This window comes from Anopheles stephensi, chromosome 2 (assembly GCF_013141755.1).
Source record: "Anopheles stephensi strain Indian chromosome 2, UCI_ANSTEP_V1.0, whole genome shotgun sequence".
NCBI lineage: Eukaryota > Metazoa > Arthropoda > Insecta > Diptera > Culicidae > Anopheles > Anopheles stephensi.
The window spans coordinates 93,246,036-93,262,100 of NC_050202.1; the positions used below are offsets into that span (position 1 = coordinate 93,246,036).

General features: G+C 44.6%; 6 protein-coding genes across 8 annotated transcripts; 3 read left to right on the forward strand and 3 right to left on the reverse strand.

Moving 5' to 3' along the window:
• Positions 1 to 1,733: 1,733 nt before the first annotated feature.
• LOC118517575 (aminomethyltransferase, mitochondrial) lies at positions 1,734 to 3,241 on the reverse strand. The gene is made up of 2 exons (XM_036063829.1): positions 2,860 to 3,241; positions 1,734 to 2,781 (listed from the first exon to the last, which is right to left on the reverse strand). The coding sequence occupies exons 1-2, from the start codon at positions 3,137 to 3,139 to the stop codon at positions 1,817 to 1,819; spliced, it is 1,245 nt and encodes a 414-aa protein (XP_035919722.1). The 5' UTR covers positions 3,140 to 3,241; the 3' UTR covers positions 1,734 to 1,816.
• Positions 3,242 to 3,695: 454 nt separating this feature from the next.
• LOC118517576 lies at positions 3,696 to 5,383 on the forward strand. 3 transcript variants are annotated; one of them, XR_004908330.1, is made up of 3 exons: positions 3,696 to 4,888; positions 4,954 to 5,164; positions 5,237 to 5,383. XR_004908330.1 is itself a non-coding variant. In XM_036063830.1 (2 exons), exons 1-2 carry the CDS (start codon positions 3,767 to 3,769, stop codon positions 5,044 to 5,046), a joined length of 1,215 nt encoding a protein of 404 aa, XP_035919723.1. In that variant the 5' UTR covers positions 3,696 to 3,766; the 3' UTR covers positions 5,047 to 5,383. The 3 variants fall into 3 exon arrangements, 2 of the variants coding, with proteins under 2 accessions (XP_035919723.1, XP_035919724.1); XM_036063830.1 differs by having other exon boundaries at positions 4,954 to 5,383; XM_036063831.1 differs by having other exon boundaries at positions 4,996 to 5,383.
• A 396-nt stretch (positions 5,384 to 5,779) lies between these two features.
• LOC118517577 lies at positions 5,780 to 7,491 on the reverse strand. The gene is made up of 5 exons (XM_036063833.1): positions 7,193 to 7,491; positions 6,871 to 7,121; positions 6,620 to 6,749; positions 6,204 to 6,545; positions 5,780 to 6,138 (listed from the first exon to the last, which is right to left on the reverse strand). The coding sequence occupies exons 1-5, from the start codon at positions 7,382 to 7,384 to the stop codon at positions 6,079 to 6,081; spliced, it is 975 nt and encodes a 324-aa protein (XP_035919726.1). The 5' UTR covers positions 7,385 to 7,491; the 3' UTR covers positions 5,780 to 6,078.
• Positions 7,492 to 7,777: 286 nt separating this feature from the next.
• Positions 7,778 to 9,921, forward strand: LOC118502501. The gene is made up of 4 exons (XM_036034733.1): positions 7,778 to 7,789; positions 7,886 to 8,158; positions 8,229 to 8,846; positions 9,853 to 9,921. The coding sequence occupies exons 1-4, from the start codon at positions 7,778 to 7,780 to the stop codon at positions 9,919 to 9,921; spliced, it is 972 nt and encodes a 323-aa protein (XP_035890626.1).
• LOC118517592 lies at positions 9,612 to 12,795 on the forward strand. Its single transcript, XM_036063872.1, has 5 exons — positions 9,612 to 9,760; positions 9,853 to 10,699; positions 10,757 to 11,093; positions 11,161 to 11,319; positions 11,391 to 12,795. Exons 2-5 carry the CDS (start codon positions 10,089 to 10,091, stop codon positions 11,463 to 11,465), a joined length of 1,182 nt encoding a protein of 393 aa, XP_035919765.1. The 5' UTR covers positions 9,612 to 9,760; positions 9,853 to 10,088; the 3' UTR covers positions 11,466 to 12,795.
• A 597-nt stretch (positions 12,796 to 13,392) lies between these two features.
• LOC118517589 lies at positions 13,393 to 15,028 on the reverse strand. The gene is made up of 5 exons (XM_036063869.1): positions 14,340 to 15,028; positions 13,938 to 14,265; positions 13,798 to 13,869; positions 13,644 to 13,730; positions 13,393 to 13,518 (listed from the first exon to the last, which is right to left on the reverse strand). Exons 1-5 carry the CDS (start codon positions 14,969 to 14,971, stop codon positions 13,414 to 13,416), a joined length of 1,224 nt encoding a protein of 407 aa, XP_035919762.1. The 5' UTR covers positions 14,972 to 15,028; the 3' UTR covers positions 13,393 to 13,413.
• Positions 15,029 to 16,065: the final 1,037 nt, after the last annotated feature.

Sequence of the window (16,065 nt, forward strand, 5' to 3'; positions counted from 1 at the left end):
ACGAGTATCTTGATATGATAGCACGCAGGTATGTATATCGTGACGCGGCTTATCTATCACGAATATCGCGCGTGAGTATGTCGATGGTTGGGGGGATTCGTTTTAATTAAGACGATAAATTTCACGCTTCATAAACTTGGTGTGCAGGGCCATAAATTGTGCATCGGCAGCTTGCGTGACAGCAGCGTAGGTCCTGTAGAAAGCTTTGGAGAATGCTGACATTGGTTTACACAAAGGGAACGTTGTTGAATTTGTTCGTCAGACACACTTGCAGCGTGGGATCAAAAGTTCTGACCAGCACTGATCACCCTTCAGTTCAGCGAGCCGATCCCTAATGGTTAGACAGAGAAGAGTTTTACAGTTTGTATTGAGCCACAGGGACCTTTACGATGTTGTAAACCTGCATTTGAAAACGTTGCAAGCATGTGGCGAGCTGTTCGTGGGTCGGAATCGAAACACCGGTCAGATGTACATTTGCTGGAAAAGTTTTTCCTTCTTCGTAGCTCAGTTGTTATGCTTGCTATCGTTCGTGGTTGGAGGACATTTTGCACAGCAGCAGTTGGGCGAAAAAGATGCGACCTACCTACATGAAGGCACGAGCATGCTGATACGCATGTCCGGTGTGTTTGCTGTCGTGATTTCGATCAGCAATGCGATAGTTGGGAAGCGAATATGGGCCATCTTGGAAAGCTTGGATAAATTTGACAAACGAATGATCATGCTGAATGCCCCCGTCGATCATCGCATGCAGAAGCTGGTGATCGTGAGTTGGACGGTTGTGTATTCCTTGGGCGTTACCACGTTCATTTCGGGATTTGCGTTTGCAATCTTCACCAACTATTCGAACCCCATACTGCAGGTGGTTACAATAGCGCAGATAATTATCTTCGTGATGGTGATCGTTTCGATGCTGTGTCAAATAGTGATTGTGTTGTATTTGGCCAGCTACAGGTTTTATCATCTACGACGCTTTTTCGAGGTGAATTTTCTCCCATGGCAGCCCTCATCGTTGCTGGTGAACGAACTGGCGACCGTCAACCAATATCGACGTCTTACCGATTCCGCCCTGTTCTGTACCGTGATGGAGCTGTACCAGATACTGCGAAAGACAATGTGCCTCACACACAAAGCTTACTCGGTGCAATTGTTAAGCATGACCCTATCGAACATTCCGTCCCCCACGCTGGCACTGTTTGCAATGTACCGCTCGTTCATGACATCAAACTACGAAATGCAGAACCTGATTGTTACGATGGCATTATCGAGCATTATGTACTTGTTGTGCTACCTTTTGCTGATATTTCTCTCGGCTCAAATTAAGCTTGAGGTATTAAAGGAGCTTTGTGACGGTTTGTACAAAGTGCTAACAGTGTGATGCTTTACTCAACAGGCCTGCCAGCTAATTAAATCCTTTCATCATTTTACAAACCATTACAATGTCGGTTTCGAGAAGCTAGTCATGGCAAGCGCGGATGAAATGAATGGCTCCAGTGTTAGCCTTCATCTGGGACCGTTCGAGCTGAACTGGAAGCTTGCATTTTCTGTAAGATAACCAATGTCGATGGGCATTGACGAGACACAGATTGATAGATCTCTTATCTCTTTTTCTCAGATGCTTGGCTCTATCATCTCGTACCTCATCATTCTGATCCAGTTTGATCGTAGCGTTGCCAGTGCGTCGTGCTGAGCGCGTGTATGAACAACTCTACATAAACGTATCAACCAAGAATGTCTTAAAATAAACCAGCTTTACACTTGCACCTCGTTTATTACCTCGGACGGCACAAACTCAATCATTTTACACGTGTTGTTAACTTTACTTCGGCGCCTGGTAGTAGTGTGTCGCCACGAAAGGCATCTTGGAAACGGTGCTGTGGTAGTGCTTATCGCGTACCTTAAGCGAAATTTCGGTGCCCGGTTTCTTATACTCTTCTCGAATGTATCCCATCGCGACGTTTTGCTGCAGACACGGACTCGGACAGCCGCTAGTAATTTCACCAACCTTCTGCTGTTCATTGTTGTAGATGTCGACGTGCTGCCGGGCCGGAGCGGCACCAGAATCCATCTTAAAGCCCACTCGTCGGCGAGTGACGCCATTCTTAATTTGGGAGTTAATTTTATCCGACCCCGGGAAGTTGTTTTCGACGCGGCGGGGTTTCGCTACCAGCCAGAGTAAATTGGCCTCGACAGGTGTGGTGGTTTCGTCTATGTCGTTTCCGTACAAGCACAGGCCGGCCTCAATGCGTAGCGAGTCGCGAGCACCTAGACCGGCTAGCTTTAGCTTTCCGATGCTTGGATCGAGCAAGGCGGTGGCAATATCTGTTGCTTTGGCTGATGGAATCGAGATTTCGACACCATCCTCACCGGTGTAGCCACATCGCGTTATCCGACAGCCGTCAACGCCGGCAATAGAGTCGGTGGTGGTGTTCATAAAGTACAACCGGGTAAGGTCTTTGCTGCAAAGCTTCTGTAGTGTCGCGACTGCGTTCGGTCCCTGGACAGCGAGCAGTGACTGATCGTCGGAAGAGAGAAACTCCACCGAAACATCTTTGCCTTTCGCCTTGAACGAAGCAACGGCATCGGACATGTTTGCCATGTCGACGTCTTTCCTCGACGCGTTCGATACGACGTACAGCACGTCGTCAGCCACCCGGTTGACGATCAGATCGTCCAGAATACCTCCGGATGCGTTGGGGAAAACTGTGAGCGTACCTGTCCCATTGCGCAAGCCCTTGATGTCGGCTGTGCATATGGATTCAAAGCAGCTGATAACATCCTTGCCTGAAAAAGAAAAATTGGAAACCACTAAGCACTTAGCACTCTGACACCAGACTGGCGGTTAGTGGTGGTGTGTCTTACCGCGCAGATAGGTTTGTAGCATGTGCGAAACGTCAAAGATGGATCCACATTCCCGGGTGTAGAGATGCGACTTGATGATGCTCTGGTCGCTGTACTGTACCGGCAACCAGTATCCAGCAAAGTCGACTAGCTTACCTCCATGCTTCTGATGAAACGCGTAGAGAGCTGTTCGGTTTGGCGTTTTGTCCGATGCAAAGTGGCGGACGAGTGTAGTTCTGTTTGGCAACGAAACTTGCCTGCACCAGGATCGCACCACATTACGGGGAATGGAACTTTGCATTCTAGAACGAGTCTCGTAGAATGAACGAACGTGTCACTTTCACTTGTTATGCACAAATAAAGACGCTCGCAATCCATCCGGATGAATCGCCGCTTGGTAATCGGTTTGCTCGAATGCTATCAGTATTTCCTGGGGGATCAGCATCCCGGCAGTGGCAGAGGTCAGTCCGTTTTGTGTGCACACCAACACACGGACAGGGCTCATGTCTACCGCGTTATCACCATGGAAGGGTCTCGAGGGGACATTAGAAGTCTTGGTTGTTGTGTTGTACCGTAGTTTGGGCCCCTCCCGATCCCATCCCGAGGAGGGCTATCGATTAGGCGATAAGGGAACAATTTCACGTCACATGCAACACGACGATCGACGCAAACGTGATGTGTTTGTTGAAGTGTTAATGAAACGAGCTGAACTTGGAGAACATTTTGTATGGTTGATTGTAACATTACCTGGTTGTGTAATGAGAACATTTTTCTTTTTAATATGCAGTCACTTCGATGCCGGAAGAGTCATGTGATGTTCTATCTATGGTAATTACCCACTTTCTCCTGACGAATCCCCTACGCCGTAATAAGTGATTGGGTTTGAAAGGTCAGTTCTTAGTCATTGCTCGGCGTTCATATCTGCACCATGTGCTTGTCGTACAGAAATCCACACCACATCTACGAAGTGCTATGGCCCCTGCTAGCTTTTTCCAAATTGTTCGGGCAAACTGGATTCCTGATTGTTGGCGTACCGCCGTACGTGCAGATCAAAGTTACTCGTGTGGAGTATGTTGCGCTGTTGGTGAATTTTGCGGCCAATTGCTATTGCGTGTACGAAAATGTCACCAATCAGCGGTTGTCTCGATTCACGGGGTCAGCTGTAATGGACATGGGGCTCAGCTTTCTCTTTCCGATGGGCGCTATCTTCATGATATTGTTGGCCATCGATAACTTTCTACGGCGCAACTTGACCATCGAAATCATAGCGGAACTGTTCAAGGTGGATCGATCATTGCAGCGCAAAAACCACAAACTTAACCATCGTCGACAATATGTGGTGCTGATGCGGATGCTGATCCTGTTGATTGTACTGATCGGGACCGGGTTCGTTTTTTCACTGGTGATGAGCTTGTTTTCCGAATATTCTTTCCGCAATCATGCAATCAATGGGTTTTCCTACCTTCTGACTGGAGTTCAATTTATGATAGTGAATTTTCATTTTGTATCTGCTGCTCGGCTGATTACCTTTCGACTGGAAGCAATAAAATACTGTATCAAGAAACACTTGGAGGCGGGGTCGTGGTGGATTGAGCAAAAACAACGCTGGGGACGTCGGGTGGAACCGATCGATGTTGTCGCCGAGCTTGCGGAAGATTTCGCCACAGTGGTGCATATCGTCGAGCGTGCCAATCGGATCTACTCGAATCAGACCGTCGTATTGATCAGTGGTGTAGTCATGTTTAGCATCTTCGTCATCTATGCCAGCTCGTACAGTTATTACGTCGGAAGTGTGCAGGAATCGCGGTTGACGTTCATTCTACTAACAGCTTGGGTGTTTTACATTATCATGGTCGCACTAATATTCTTCTCGGGTGTCGGTGTGGAAAAAACGGGCAACGACATTGCGGGCCTGTTGCACGAAGCTCAGCAGCGAGAACAAGACGTGGTCACCAGACGAAAGCTGATCTGCTTTTCCCAGCAAGTTATGTTGCGTCCCCCGAAATTGCGATGCATTTTTTACGATTACAATTGGAAAACGTTGTTTAGTGTAAGTTGCTCAACGTAGAGTTTCATGTACAATGTTTCGTGTTTAATCATTAAAAATTGTTGCAGCTTTTCGGACTCGTTGTTACCTATCTAGTCATTTTGTTGCAGTTCGACAAAATTTCGGACGATTCATGGAACGACGTGAATTTTTCTGCGTAGGACCGATGGCGCAGTCACAGCAACAGGAGCAACGCGATGCGATCGCCCAGGGGCCCAGTGGTGGCATACGGTGCTTGCGAAGCGATGAAATTTCATCATAAATGACGAAATTAATTAGGTGAATGAAGTATTAAATGATTTTGTGACATTTTATACCGTTTATCATTCGGACTCTTTCCCAATCAAACAGCCGTACATTCCTTTAACCCGCATACGGATGGTGGCTTAATTGCATCTCATTAATTAACGGCATCGAGTGTGTGAAAGTTTGCGAAAAAAGCTACACTTCATCAATTGATAAATAAAATCTCTTTATTTCCATCGCATGTCGATGGACGAGGGCATCTGTTGCGTTGTTGTGCGAGTTCATTCGGTTCGGCTATATCACCTGCTCCGCAAATTAAAAACATTGACAATCCGCTGCGAATTAATCTTCATCGCGGTTCGTCCGGTTGTGTTGCCAGGAGGATTGCAAGCGTAAATTCGGATATAATGTAACAAGATTACATGCCCAGCTCAATTCGGACGGCAAACACAAATTACAGCTATGGTCGATAATTGAATTCCCTGTTTGGGTTGTGCCTTGCTGGTGAGCTAACGTATCGAGATGAATGTATTTTGAAGCTTTAATTTGATTTAACATTTACTATTCGGTTTGATGGCATAAAGATACGGAATGCATGGGATTTGATACTAATTTGATTAGTTTTGACACTAAACCCGATACCGAGTTTTGAACAGGATTGTAGCTGGTACCTTTCGCAAATGATGGGGCGTAGAATTTATGATGGTGTTTGGAGCTTGCCAGAGTGTTGCGCAATGGTTGAACAATTTTTATGATACCCTACATTACGATGTTGTTGTGCGTTGCACACCATTTTCCATTTATTGCTCTGCTAATAAAAGTTCATGACTGCCATTGAGGCCGATACAATCGTTGGCAGTTGTGTGAAGTTTACTAAAATAAGGGAACCTCATACGACTTTGCGTTCGATGGATTTGTAGCGGGTGTACTAGGGGTTTTCGCGAGTTTCACTGTTTCGTACCGAATTGTATCATAATAATCAAATATGTAGCCGCTTCACTGCAGGCCTGGAAAAGTTCTGGTTTTGTAAACAAAAGTTGAGCTCAATTTAATGCAATCCAGTACCGCTTACCTGCACCAGCAATGGCCAATCAACGTCAAACAAGCGAAAGTCAATACTGGGCGAACGATGGTTCATTTGTTCTGAAAATTGCTGCAGAAGATCTTCAACTTCCATCGCTTCCGTTGTGTTGATGATGCGATGTATCAGCTTCCAGGTGACGACGGTTCGTTTCTTTATGTCGCCTGCCATCCAAATGGTCGATATCGGCATCATGCAGTAGCTCGTGGTGCCAATGATGTAGAATATGCAATCCTTCAATTCGTTCGCATCGTAATGATAGAACAAGACGCGAACAAAGGCAAATACGGTGAAAAGCTGCGAGACCAGCACGTGCAACATCGTTAGGACAATCTGTAAAAGCGTGGTGAAAGTGTTACGGCCAGTACCACTTATAGTAAGTACCTATGGAAAGAAGCTGATCCTACCGAGATGGCGAAACATCTTGAGCAATTGTTTGCAATGTCACCGAGCTTATCGTGCATACGCATGATCGTCTTGATCTGCTCTAATGTTGCCTCCTTACTGCTTTGAGACCGATCGCTGTGCAAAATATCTCTAAATAGCTTCACGATTAATGTATGCGTTGAAAATGTTGGGACATGGCATTTATAACGAGCCTTGAGCGAGCCTCAAGAACAAGAACTACAATTGAAAAGCCCAAGCGGTACAACCTCACCTCAGCAAATCATTAACAACCTCCATTCGGTACAGAATGTGAAACAGCAGTATATTGAACGTAGTGTTGAACAGCAAACCACCCGACCAGGAGAATCCAACGAATCCGAGCACTAAGAAGTGGACGAACCAGAAGTTAAAGCCTCGTATTGCCGCCAAGATAGCTAACGGTATGAGGATGTCGATCACAGCAAATATTGTAGCAATTATGTGGAAAAACTGATAGTTATTTTGGTATTTGAACTTCGTCATCTGGTGGAAAACGAAACAGACATAGGTGCTAGAAATGAAAAGTATAAGCTTTCCTTCGTGTACACACTTACCAGCTTATCAAAAATTATGAAGTCGTGCGACAGACGAGCGATTTGAGGTTTGCGCACTAACATTATCCAAGGAATACACACCACCATGGCTATGGGAATTTTGAGCAGAATATCCAACCCATTCTCGACGTACTGTGAGCTCGAAGTGAACAGTAAATTCCAGGAATCAGTAGTAAAAATGACGTATATCATGTAGATTCGCAGCACGGTCAATGCGCTTGCCAAGATCAGTTCACGATTGGTCGGCTTGTCAGTTGGAGGGTTAAAAGGAAGCGTGTGAGTTCCAAATATCTTGGCTGTATTCCAGATGGACGAAATTGATTGAATGTGATCGTTAACCTCGGGCCACCAGCGCACGGTATACTTTCGACTGTTTACAAATCCAATCGCGTCCATTGCGAACTGCAGAAGAGGACTGTTGGCAGGATCCCAACCAGCTAGTTTATAAGGGATTCTGGAACAGGCCTCAAACTGACAATGTCCTGTGGTTGCGTGTGATTAAAATGTCATTAACGAGAAGCAAGCAAACCGGTAGCCTTTAAGTAGAAGCAGCAATGGAAGCGTGGTTCTAGTGTGTCGGACACCATGGGTCAGAGCGTAAGTAGTTGGTTTTTCGCGGAGCCTCGCGACGTATTCGACGTGATGAAATACAGCGAAAAGATGTGTAGTATTGTTGGGATAAACGTTTACCAGTTCGAGGGTCATCCAGCAAATAGGATTGTCAAGCTCAGTGTGGTCAAGGTGATCAACTTTATAGTGCTCAACGTACTGCTAATGGTTATCGCTGTCATACACCATAGCATACCGTATGATATGGTCAACAATGGATCCATCATTGTAACGTACGGAATTCGAACGCTGCTGGTAGGCGGCGTGCTAGCAACATCCGGTGAAATCGTATTTCTTGCTTGGAAATGGAAATCGATCGTACGTTTGCTGCAGCACATCCATGAATTGGATCTGAAGGTAATCTTTTTTCATGGAAAACAGGTGCGGCTCTGGGTTCAGGCAACCTGATTCTGATTTCGAATCTCAGTTTCAGCTGATGAAACATCCGACCGATATTGCAGCTCTCAGAAAATATATTCTAACACGTTGTGGCATGTACCTGCTGCTACATCTTAGTTTACTCACCGCCTATAACGTTAGCACTGTGTTGTACATTGACGATCGAATGGTTGCGTCGCGAATGGTATTCGCACAGCTGTACTTCAACGTAGTGTACATTTCCATTGTAATTCGCTTTTACTGTTTCGTCTGCATCTTGTCGCGTCGGTTCGAGCATTTAAATGATGTTCTGAAGCTGCGGTTTGACACTTCCAACAGTGAACGGGATGGACGATGGTTGAACGAAACCAGGTACCGGAACGGGCCAGTGCAGGAACGGATCGGAGTCGTGCAAAAGCTGTCGGATCTGCACCACCAGCTAAACGAAATCACGGACCACATGAATGGAGTGTTTGGGGACGTGTTTTTGGGAAACATGCTAGTAGTGATGCTGTTATGTACGTTTAATATTTTTGCGTTGTTCAAAGTGTACTCGAGCAATGATCTTCGTACGCGCATGTTTACCGTGTTCAATCTTAGTGGCAGCTCGTACTACACTATGATGTTCATGCTGATCAGTAATCTGGCTCGAACAGTATCCAAAGAGGTGAGCTATCCTAGGTACAGCCGTATTATGAAGCTTAAACCTAACACGTTTCTGTAGTTTTCCACTTCTACACGATATGTGTTCAATAGCTAGCGCATCCTTCTCGGCCTTATTTTTCCTCAGAACCATTTTAGTATCTTCCATCTTTGATATTTGATGTCCAGGATGTTGGAATTGTGAACAGTTTCCTATCTCATTTCAATAAAAAAGCTTATATCTCTTTGAAATTATTGTTCAACTCAAAACTGACTTGTCTTAGACTCTAACTAAAATTAATGATAATTTAATGAAACACAGTATGTTACATAGACGACAACGGTGCCTGCCTTGAAACGACAGGACCGGGGTTCAAAATCAATCTGGACCGTTCCACCGTAGTGGAGACTGGCTATCGAACTATATGGTATCTTTGAGTCTAGTAAGCCAGAAATGGCAGGCAAGATCTGAGAGGTCGTTAGGCCAAACTGGACTACAGCAAGGCGGAATATCCTTTCTGCACATTTTTCCATCACTACTGACCATCAATATATAGAGCAGTTATTGAAGAATGCTCACTCAAATGAGACATTTTTGCCTTTCAAGCAGTCGAAAGCTTTCCAGCGAGCCAAAAGAAAATATGAAAGAAAATTCAAAAGCAAACTTATTGCCATAAAAGTGTTTAAAGGTTTTAGGTTCATGATACGGTCCAGTGTTGTTGTACTCAAAGATGTCCTGCTGTACATCGGGGAATTTTATTTTGTTGATGGAACTCATTGCAGAGTAAGCACACGGGCGTACTAATACACAAGGCCATGAATAATGAAACCAACAGTGAAATTATTCGATCTTTGATGGTATTCTCGCGACAGGTTCGAAACCGGTCGGCTGTTGTCGGATCACGACAAATCGTAATGGATTGGCCGTTTATATTTCAGGTGCGTTTTAATAATAGATAAGCTTGATGGAACAAAACCATCTCTCCAGCGCAATCTAGTAATAACACTCTAATGCTTCGTTTCTTTGACAGACCATAGTCGTATTGGTGTCATATCTGGTAATTCTGTTGCAGTTTGATGCGTCGATCCGTGGGAAATAGCTGTCTCAATCAAAGTTTGACAGAACAAAAAGAAGTATCATTTTCACAGTCAGTGATGAATAGTTGTGTGGAACCGGATATAAATAAAACAATATGTCTAGTTGCAGAGAATCTATAAATGGTGTGTTAGCTTTGAGAACCATCTTCACAAACGAGCTCTGCTAGAAATGAGGTGGTTTGCAGCGAACTCGGTGTTCGACGCAGTTAGACCGGTGTATCGCGCTGGGAAAGCTATTGGGATTTTCACACACACCATCGACTTTCGGCAACATGTGATAAGTAAAAGTGCACACGATCAGGTGTTGCTGGTGGTAGCCATCCTGATGGACCTGTACGCTTTTACCGTATCAACGCGTACGACGTACAGTTTCTCCGATTCGATTCTGCTTAACGTTGGGATCTATAGTTCGGTGAATTTGGGCATCATCATCTCACTTTGCATCTCGATCTGCAACAGGCTCGTTGTGCGTCGAATGTTTGGATTGTTTGAGACACTGCACCACGTGGATAATGTTCTGATGAGCTTAGGCTATCGCCTGAACCATCAGTTGAATCATCTTCTTAGCTGCATTTACATGGCAGTTCCGATAGTGACAAATATTTTGATGATGCTGTCCACGTTCTTTGTTTCGTGTGATTCAACAACGCAACAGTTTAGTGCAACGGATATAGTTTTTTTTCTTCGATCGTCGTTGGTTTTCACCATCTTTGGATCGTACATTTGTTTGACGCTCTCGTCAATTTATATGCGATTTCGTGGACTGAACGAACTTATATGGTAAGACGGGTGGTGTCGGCTTTCTTGCAGACAGTGAAAGAGTATTTTATATTCCAGCAAAATATTTCCAACCTCACTCAGGGACGATCCTCACAAAACGAGCCTGCCGGAAGTGACGTCGACTGTCGATACTGTCCGCCGTTTAGGAGACATGCATGAAAAGCTTAGTGAAACCGTAGTCGACTTCAACGTTTGCTTTGCGCTTCAAATACTCTTAATGATGGCGTCTGCGTTTGGTTACACGCTGTTTTCCATTTTTGGTATTATTCATAGATTCTCGCACCCGGAAGTGGACGAAACGCATCAAGTGTCGATGAACAATATGGTGTACGGTTGTATCTTTTTGTCATTTATTATTCAAGTTGTCGTTGCAGGCAGTTTAGCAACACAGCAGGTAAGCGAAGTCTGTAACAGCATATTTAGAAGCGTGATGACGTGACTTTATCATCATTTTTCCACAGTGCAAAAGAACGGCCATTTGCGTACATAAAGCCATATGCTATGGCTATTACGAGCAAGCGGTACTGAGACAACTGAAATTTCTTTCACATCAACTACGATGTGCCTCGCCGAAAGTGTCCTGTCTACTGTTCGACTTTGAATGGCCATTTTTAGTAGCGGTAGGATGATGATTCGCCCGGTGTGAAGAGTAACAAACACGTTTTTTGACTGCACAATTTCAAATTTACAGGTAGCGGCTACACTCGTGATGCATGTAATCATTCTTGTTCAATTTGATTTGGCAATTATAGCCAATAAAGTGTAAAACTATCTTGAATGGAGCCGCAAGAAGCAAATCTGTTTCATACTTCTTGGTGCAAGCTCTTGCTCTTCAGCCGGTCCAGATGTCATTTATCAAAGTTAACGGTAACTGTGATATGGATTTGCTGGTGCCACCGAAGATTGATGCTCGTAAAAACCAATGCATCCATCATTTAGCTGTTCGCCAAAACGTTAGTAACGGTTGGTGCATCAACCGGCAGTCGAGATGGGAGAGTTGAAAATTGAAAAGTTTGCATCGTGCAAAAACTGAAGCATCTTCGCCAGCAAACGCCACAACATGTCTCAAAGAAGGATTTTAAAATCCGACTTCCTGCCGGCTCTAGTGAAACAAATCACGCTGCCTGGGAGGCTAAATCTAAGCCCGAGAAAGATAAGAAGTGCCCGGTGCACTGAGTGACAGTATCAAATATATCTTGTGCAAAATTCTGCCGGACGATGGGCTGGATATCGTGGCTGGGCTGAGCATTATACAGCGTTACATTCCTCCGATCTAGTGGAAGGAAGTGCTTTGCTTTTAACCAGAAGTATCGCAGACGTAACGCAATCCGCACAAGTTAATAGGAATCTGCCAGGACGAATGCGCATCCGACAAAAACGACAAGAAAATTTATCACGTAGCAAGGACCCGAACGCCAGGACCGTTGGCTGTCGTACACATACAGTGCCTAGCGGCGGAGGCAGTGCGCTTTACCAAACCCGGGCCTGTCAAACCGCATCCGGTCTTGTTTTCATAGTTCGTCATCTATTATTCATGGCTCGGTTGCACTACCATCGGTCCATCGCTTCCATCTTCCGTCGGGCTCCAAAATGGGTAGGACGTTGCTTGTTGCGGGATCGCTGCTTATCGAGGTAATCACACACAAGCAAATCAAGCGGCATTGTGGCATGGCGAAAGATGTATAGCTATTGGGGAGAAGGACCGGCTTGTCGAACGCAAAATTATCTGCCCGATGTACGTGAGCTGATTATTGGCCGTCAGTTTTCAGCTGACCAGTTGAGGTGCTAACAGACTGGGCGTGTGAGCAGATATTGGGTTAGGGTTCGAGAAGATACATGGCTTTCAGGAAAGCTATCATGTGGGAAGGAAAAGATTCGTCAGCACGTGGGCGGTGGTGAGCACGTGGAAAAGGTAGATTATATATTTGATATAGTGGTACAGTGGTATCTGAATCCCAGGAATGTTGAAGCCACTTACAAAGAATTTGTATACATTTGTAGTAATGCAAGTTCTAAAGAGGAATAAAATCTTACCGATGGTTAAAAACTAATAATGCACCTCGTTTTATGCGACTATCAAGTTCCAAGAGACTCATGCATGCACCGAAAGATTTGTTAGACTGATTCACTTTCGACAGTGCGTCCACATTGTAGCATATTTGCAAATGTAGATAGAGTTGTATACGGTTTGCAAGAATAAAATATTACGTTAGTGGGAATTACCCTTAGTGTGTCAGACTTTATGTTACATACGCTCGTACAGAACAAACTCACTGTGGAAACTGTGACTACTTTTAAAGTCCCTGTGCTTTGTGGAATGCAGTGGTTCATGAGAATGCCTTAGTACATGCAGCTTAAGCCAAAGCAATTGTTTCCATGCTTCCGTTTCGGGCAACTACTGCTGGAAATGAGCCAAATAATGCCAATAAAGGCGGTAATACTTGTGTCAGTAAAACTGGGCGATGGATCCGGTGCAACGAAGTGTTTCATAAGCGAGAAATGGCAAACGAAAAGAAAGAAGAAAAAAGCAATGGCTGTTTTACCGGATTGGAGATGTGATATCGTGTTGCAGACATTTAGGCGCAAAACTCGGAACGCGTTTGCGCCATCGCATCGAAAGCTTCTCGAGCACGTGTTCCGTGCTGCAATTGAAACATGAACGACTTTTGTTTGAATAAGATCCTTTACTTTTAATGCGTTTGATAATGAGAATCTTAAACGACAATCAGGGTGCTATTATTCTTCAAACTGGCGGTTCGCAGCTGCATGATGTCGAACTGCACAAGTATGTTGAGGTAGGTAGCAAACGAGGATATCATCTACAAAGAAAAGCAATGCGATGCAATTCCACAAACAAACCTTTCGAGCCTTTTGTTAAACGTGTTATTTTAGAAGTAAGACGTTATACTAAGAGTAGCAGCATTATGAAAGTAGGCTTTCTTACCGTAAGCAGAAAACGCCAGTCAATGTCATAGAAATAGCACGAGGCTTTTGGTATTTCGTGCGATAGTTGAATGGAAAACGATCGGAGCTGAAAAAGGTGCGGAACAGGCTGTTACGGTCTGAGGAACGTTGTGCTAAACAATGTTTGAACTTACTTGCTCTCTAACTACTGCGCTACAATCATTGTAGATGACTGCTTTATGCAGTAATATTGCTGTCTGCTTGGCCTGGAGAAAAACAAATGATGTATTACTTTTAATACGATTGTCAATAACGATGTTCAAAGCATTGCTACCTTCTGATGCATCAAGTTCCCAGCAAACATTACTTGCAGAATAATCAGGATGAAGAAAACGCTTAGAAATAGTTGAGAAATCATGATCGGATCGATGTGGTCATAGTTGCTGCCGACCAAGTACGCGTGCACGATGGTGAAAACAGACACTAAATTAAGGCCGAAAGCACTTGCAATGATGTAGAATATGTGAATGAAGAAGCACCGGTTGTAGATTTGCACAGCATTTCCGAGTCTCATGTATAGCATCGCGAGAGATTTGATTGTATCCTTTTCGGACAAGGGCAGCAGCTGGGTCCTAGACTGCAGTTTGGTATGAAAATATAAGCTGAAAAAGGGAATTCAATATATCAGACGCAGATTTTCTCTCTTTAACGAAAGTGTGCTCGGTTTAACGCATACCAAAACGTGGCATTAATTTTGTGATATCGGTACATTATCGCCCACAGAGAAACACAGCAAAAGCAGCTGGTCATGATGTACACTAAGTTGCACATGACAAAACTAATAAGGGCGAAAAGGTTGTGGCCGGTATTAAAATCCACCAGGAAGGGATTTGTGAAGGCTGTGCCCGTAAGACAGCTCAACTGCAGGGCAAGCGAAATGGTGAGATAGATCGTGCTGAAGAAATACTCTGCACTGTAATCGTGTACGTAGCCAAGTCGCTCCAACCCGCTGTCGACCTCCATGATTAGCTCTGTCAAGCGATGGTACTGGTATGCCTGGACATAGTTAGCGATCGGGATGCCGAGCAACGCAACTAACTGGAGCGTTAGGAACAAGCTGAGGATGAATTTGATGAGCGAAGAATTAAAGTACGCAGGGCTGTCCCTTTGAGGTGGAATACCCGACATAAACACCAGATAGCTGTTGAAGAACATGAACCCAACAAACACAAGCACGTCCTTGAAGCTGCGCCGAATGCCGACCACGTCGAACGATGCAGTAAACGAAATAAGTCCGCAAACTTTGGCAATGTAGTACATGAAGCGTAGCGTTCCGATGAAGCTGTTCGCCTTAAAGAATTGGCGCATCGCAGAATGAAGCACTGAACGCGCGAAAGCAGCGAAAGAAGAGCTGAGCTATTTCTCAGTCAGATTGCCACCGGGGAATGATCTCTTGAGCGGCCATGCTCGTTCGCCCGGGACCAGATGGAATCGATAGGTAGCCGCGGCCGATGGGCGATGGGTAGAATTAATTATTCAAAAAGGGTCACATTAAAGCACCGATAACATCGGTGACGGAAATGATTAATGAATGAATTGTGGGTGTAAGCGATAATTGATGATTTGAACAGGCCATTCAAGCGGCCGAGGATGGCGGGGACAGTAGCGAGACAGCAAAAGGGAAAATCGAACCGAAGGGTCATAGCAAAAGCCAACGCCATTTTTTTTATTTCACCGAAAGAAACATTGAATCGAGTAACTGGAAATTAAGTCATTAAAAGAGACACGAAGCCACGAACCTTGCACGTTTCTTAAGCAAATGTTTGCTGAAAAATGTTTTTGTTAGTAAAAATAATGAAAAAAAGGTCATGACAAAAATGAAATATGATTTGAATAGGTCTATTTCCTAGTGCAGCCTGCTAAAGTTGGACACAAGTTGGTCGATTTCTTTCACTACGTTAGCTTCCAACAGCCCCAACCAGCAGCGTGTTTGTGCTATGTACTTCAAAACAAACACAACCTATTAATTCTGCGCTAGTTTATTGGTAAAAATGCGTCACTTTTGACTTCAAATCGAACTTTTTCACGAGCTGTCTGAGGTGTAATGCGTGCCAGTCCTGGGCTGGGCTTTGCAGGATTCGTTCGTGCACCATGACGGACGTGCTCCGTTTCCATTAGTTAATCTTTTGATGGCTTCATTTGAGTTTTTGTTGCTGCTTGCTGCTGTTGCAATTTTATGCTCGATCACAGGAAATGGGTTGGACATATTTTCCATGAAATTGGCTTCACGCTCCAAACAAAAAAGGAAAGTAGAAGGCAAGCGTTATTAACCACGCGACAGTGATTGAAATAAATTATTCCGTGTTCTCGTATCCTTAGGGATGTTTTCTAAGGGCGACGATGCCCTGCGTCCTCTGGCGAGGGTTGCAAGGTACCGAGGCAAATTTAATGCAACAAACACC

Coding starts and splice junctions, on each gene's coding strand:
- LOC118517577 (XM_036063833.1), bottom strand. CDS start 7,384: ATGATATACGTCATTTTTACTACTGATTCCTGGAATTTACTGTTCACT. Junction 7,122..7,192: donor TCATAATTTTTGATAAGCTG/GTAAGTGTGTAC, acceptor GTTTTCCACCAG/ATGACGAAGTTCAAATACCA. Junction 6,750..6,870: donor GTTGTTAATGATTTGCTGAG/GTGAGGTTGTAC, acceptor GAAGCTATTTAG/AGATATTTTGCACAGCGATC.
- LOC118502501 (XM_036034733.1), top strand. Junction 8,159..8,228: donor TCCATGAATTGGATCTGAAG/GTAATCTTTTTT, acceptor TTCGAATCTCAG/TTTCAGCTGATGAAACATCC. Junction 8,847..9,852: donor CTCGAACAGTATCCAAAGAG/GTGAGCTATCCT, acceptor TTTCTTTGACAG/ACCATAGTCGTATTGGTGTC.
- LOC118517575 (XM_036063829.1), bottom strand. CDS start 3,139: ATGCAAAGTTCCATTCCCCGTAATGTGGTGCGATCCTGGTGCAGGCAA. Junction 2,782..2,859: donor GCTACAAACCTATCTGCGCG/GTAAGACACACC, acceptor TTTCTTTTTCAG/GCAAGGATGTTATCAGCTGC.
- LOC118517592 (XM_036063872.1), top strand. CDS start 10,089: ATGAGGTGGTTTGCAGCGAACTCGGTGTTCGACGCAGTTAGACCGGTG. Junction 11,094..11,160: donor GCAGTTTAGCAACACAGCAG/GTAAGCGAAGTC, acceptor ATTTTTCCACAG/TGCAAAAGAACGGCCATTTG. Junction 11,320..11,390: donor AATGGCCATTTTTAGTAGCG/GTAGGATGATGA, acceptor TCAAATTTACAG/GTAGCGGCTACACTCGTGAT.
- LOC118517589 (XM_036063869.1), bottom strand. CDS start 14,971: ATGCGCCAATTCTTTAAGGCGAACAGCTTCATCGGAACGCTACGCTTC. Junction 13,731..13,797: donor GCGCAGTAGTTAGAGAGCAA/GTAAGTTCAAAC, acceptor CACCTTTTTCAG/CTCCGATCGTTTTCCATTCA. Junction 13,519..13,643: donor ACTGGCGTTTTCTGCTTACG/GTAAGAAAGCCT, acceptor TTTTCTTTGTAG/ATGATATCCTCGTTTGCTAC.
- LOC118517576 (XM_036063830.1), top strand. CDS start 3,767: ATGTGCTTGTCGTACAGAAATCCACACCACATCTACGAAGTGCTATGG. Junction 4,889..4,953: donor ATTGGAAAACGTTGTTTAGT/GTAAGTTGCTCA, acceptor AAATTGTTGCAG/CTTTTCGGACTCGTTGTTAC.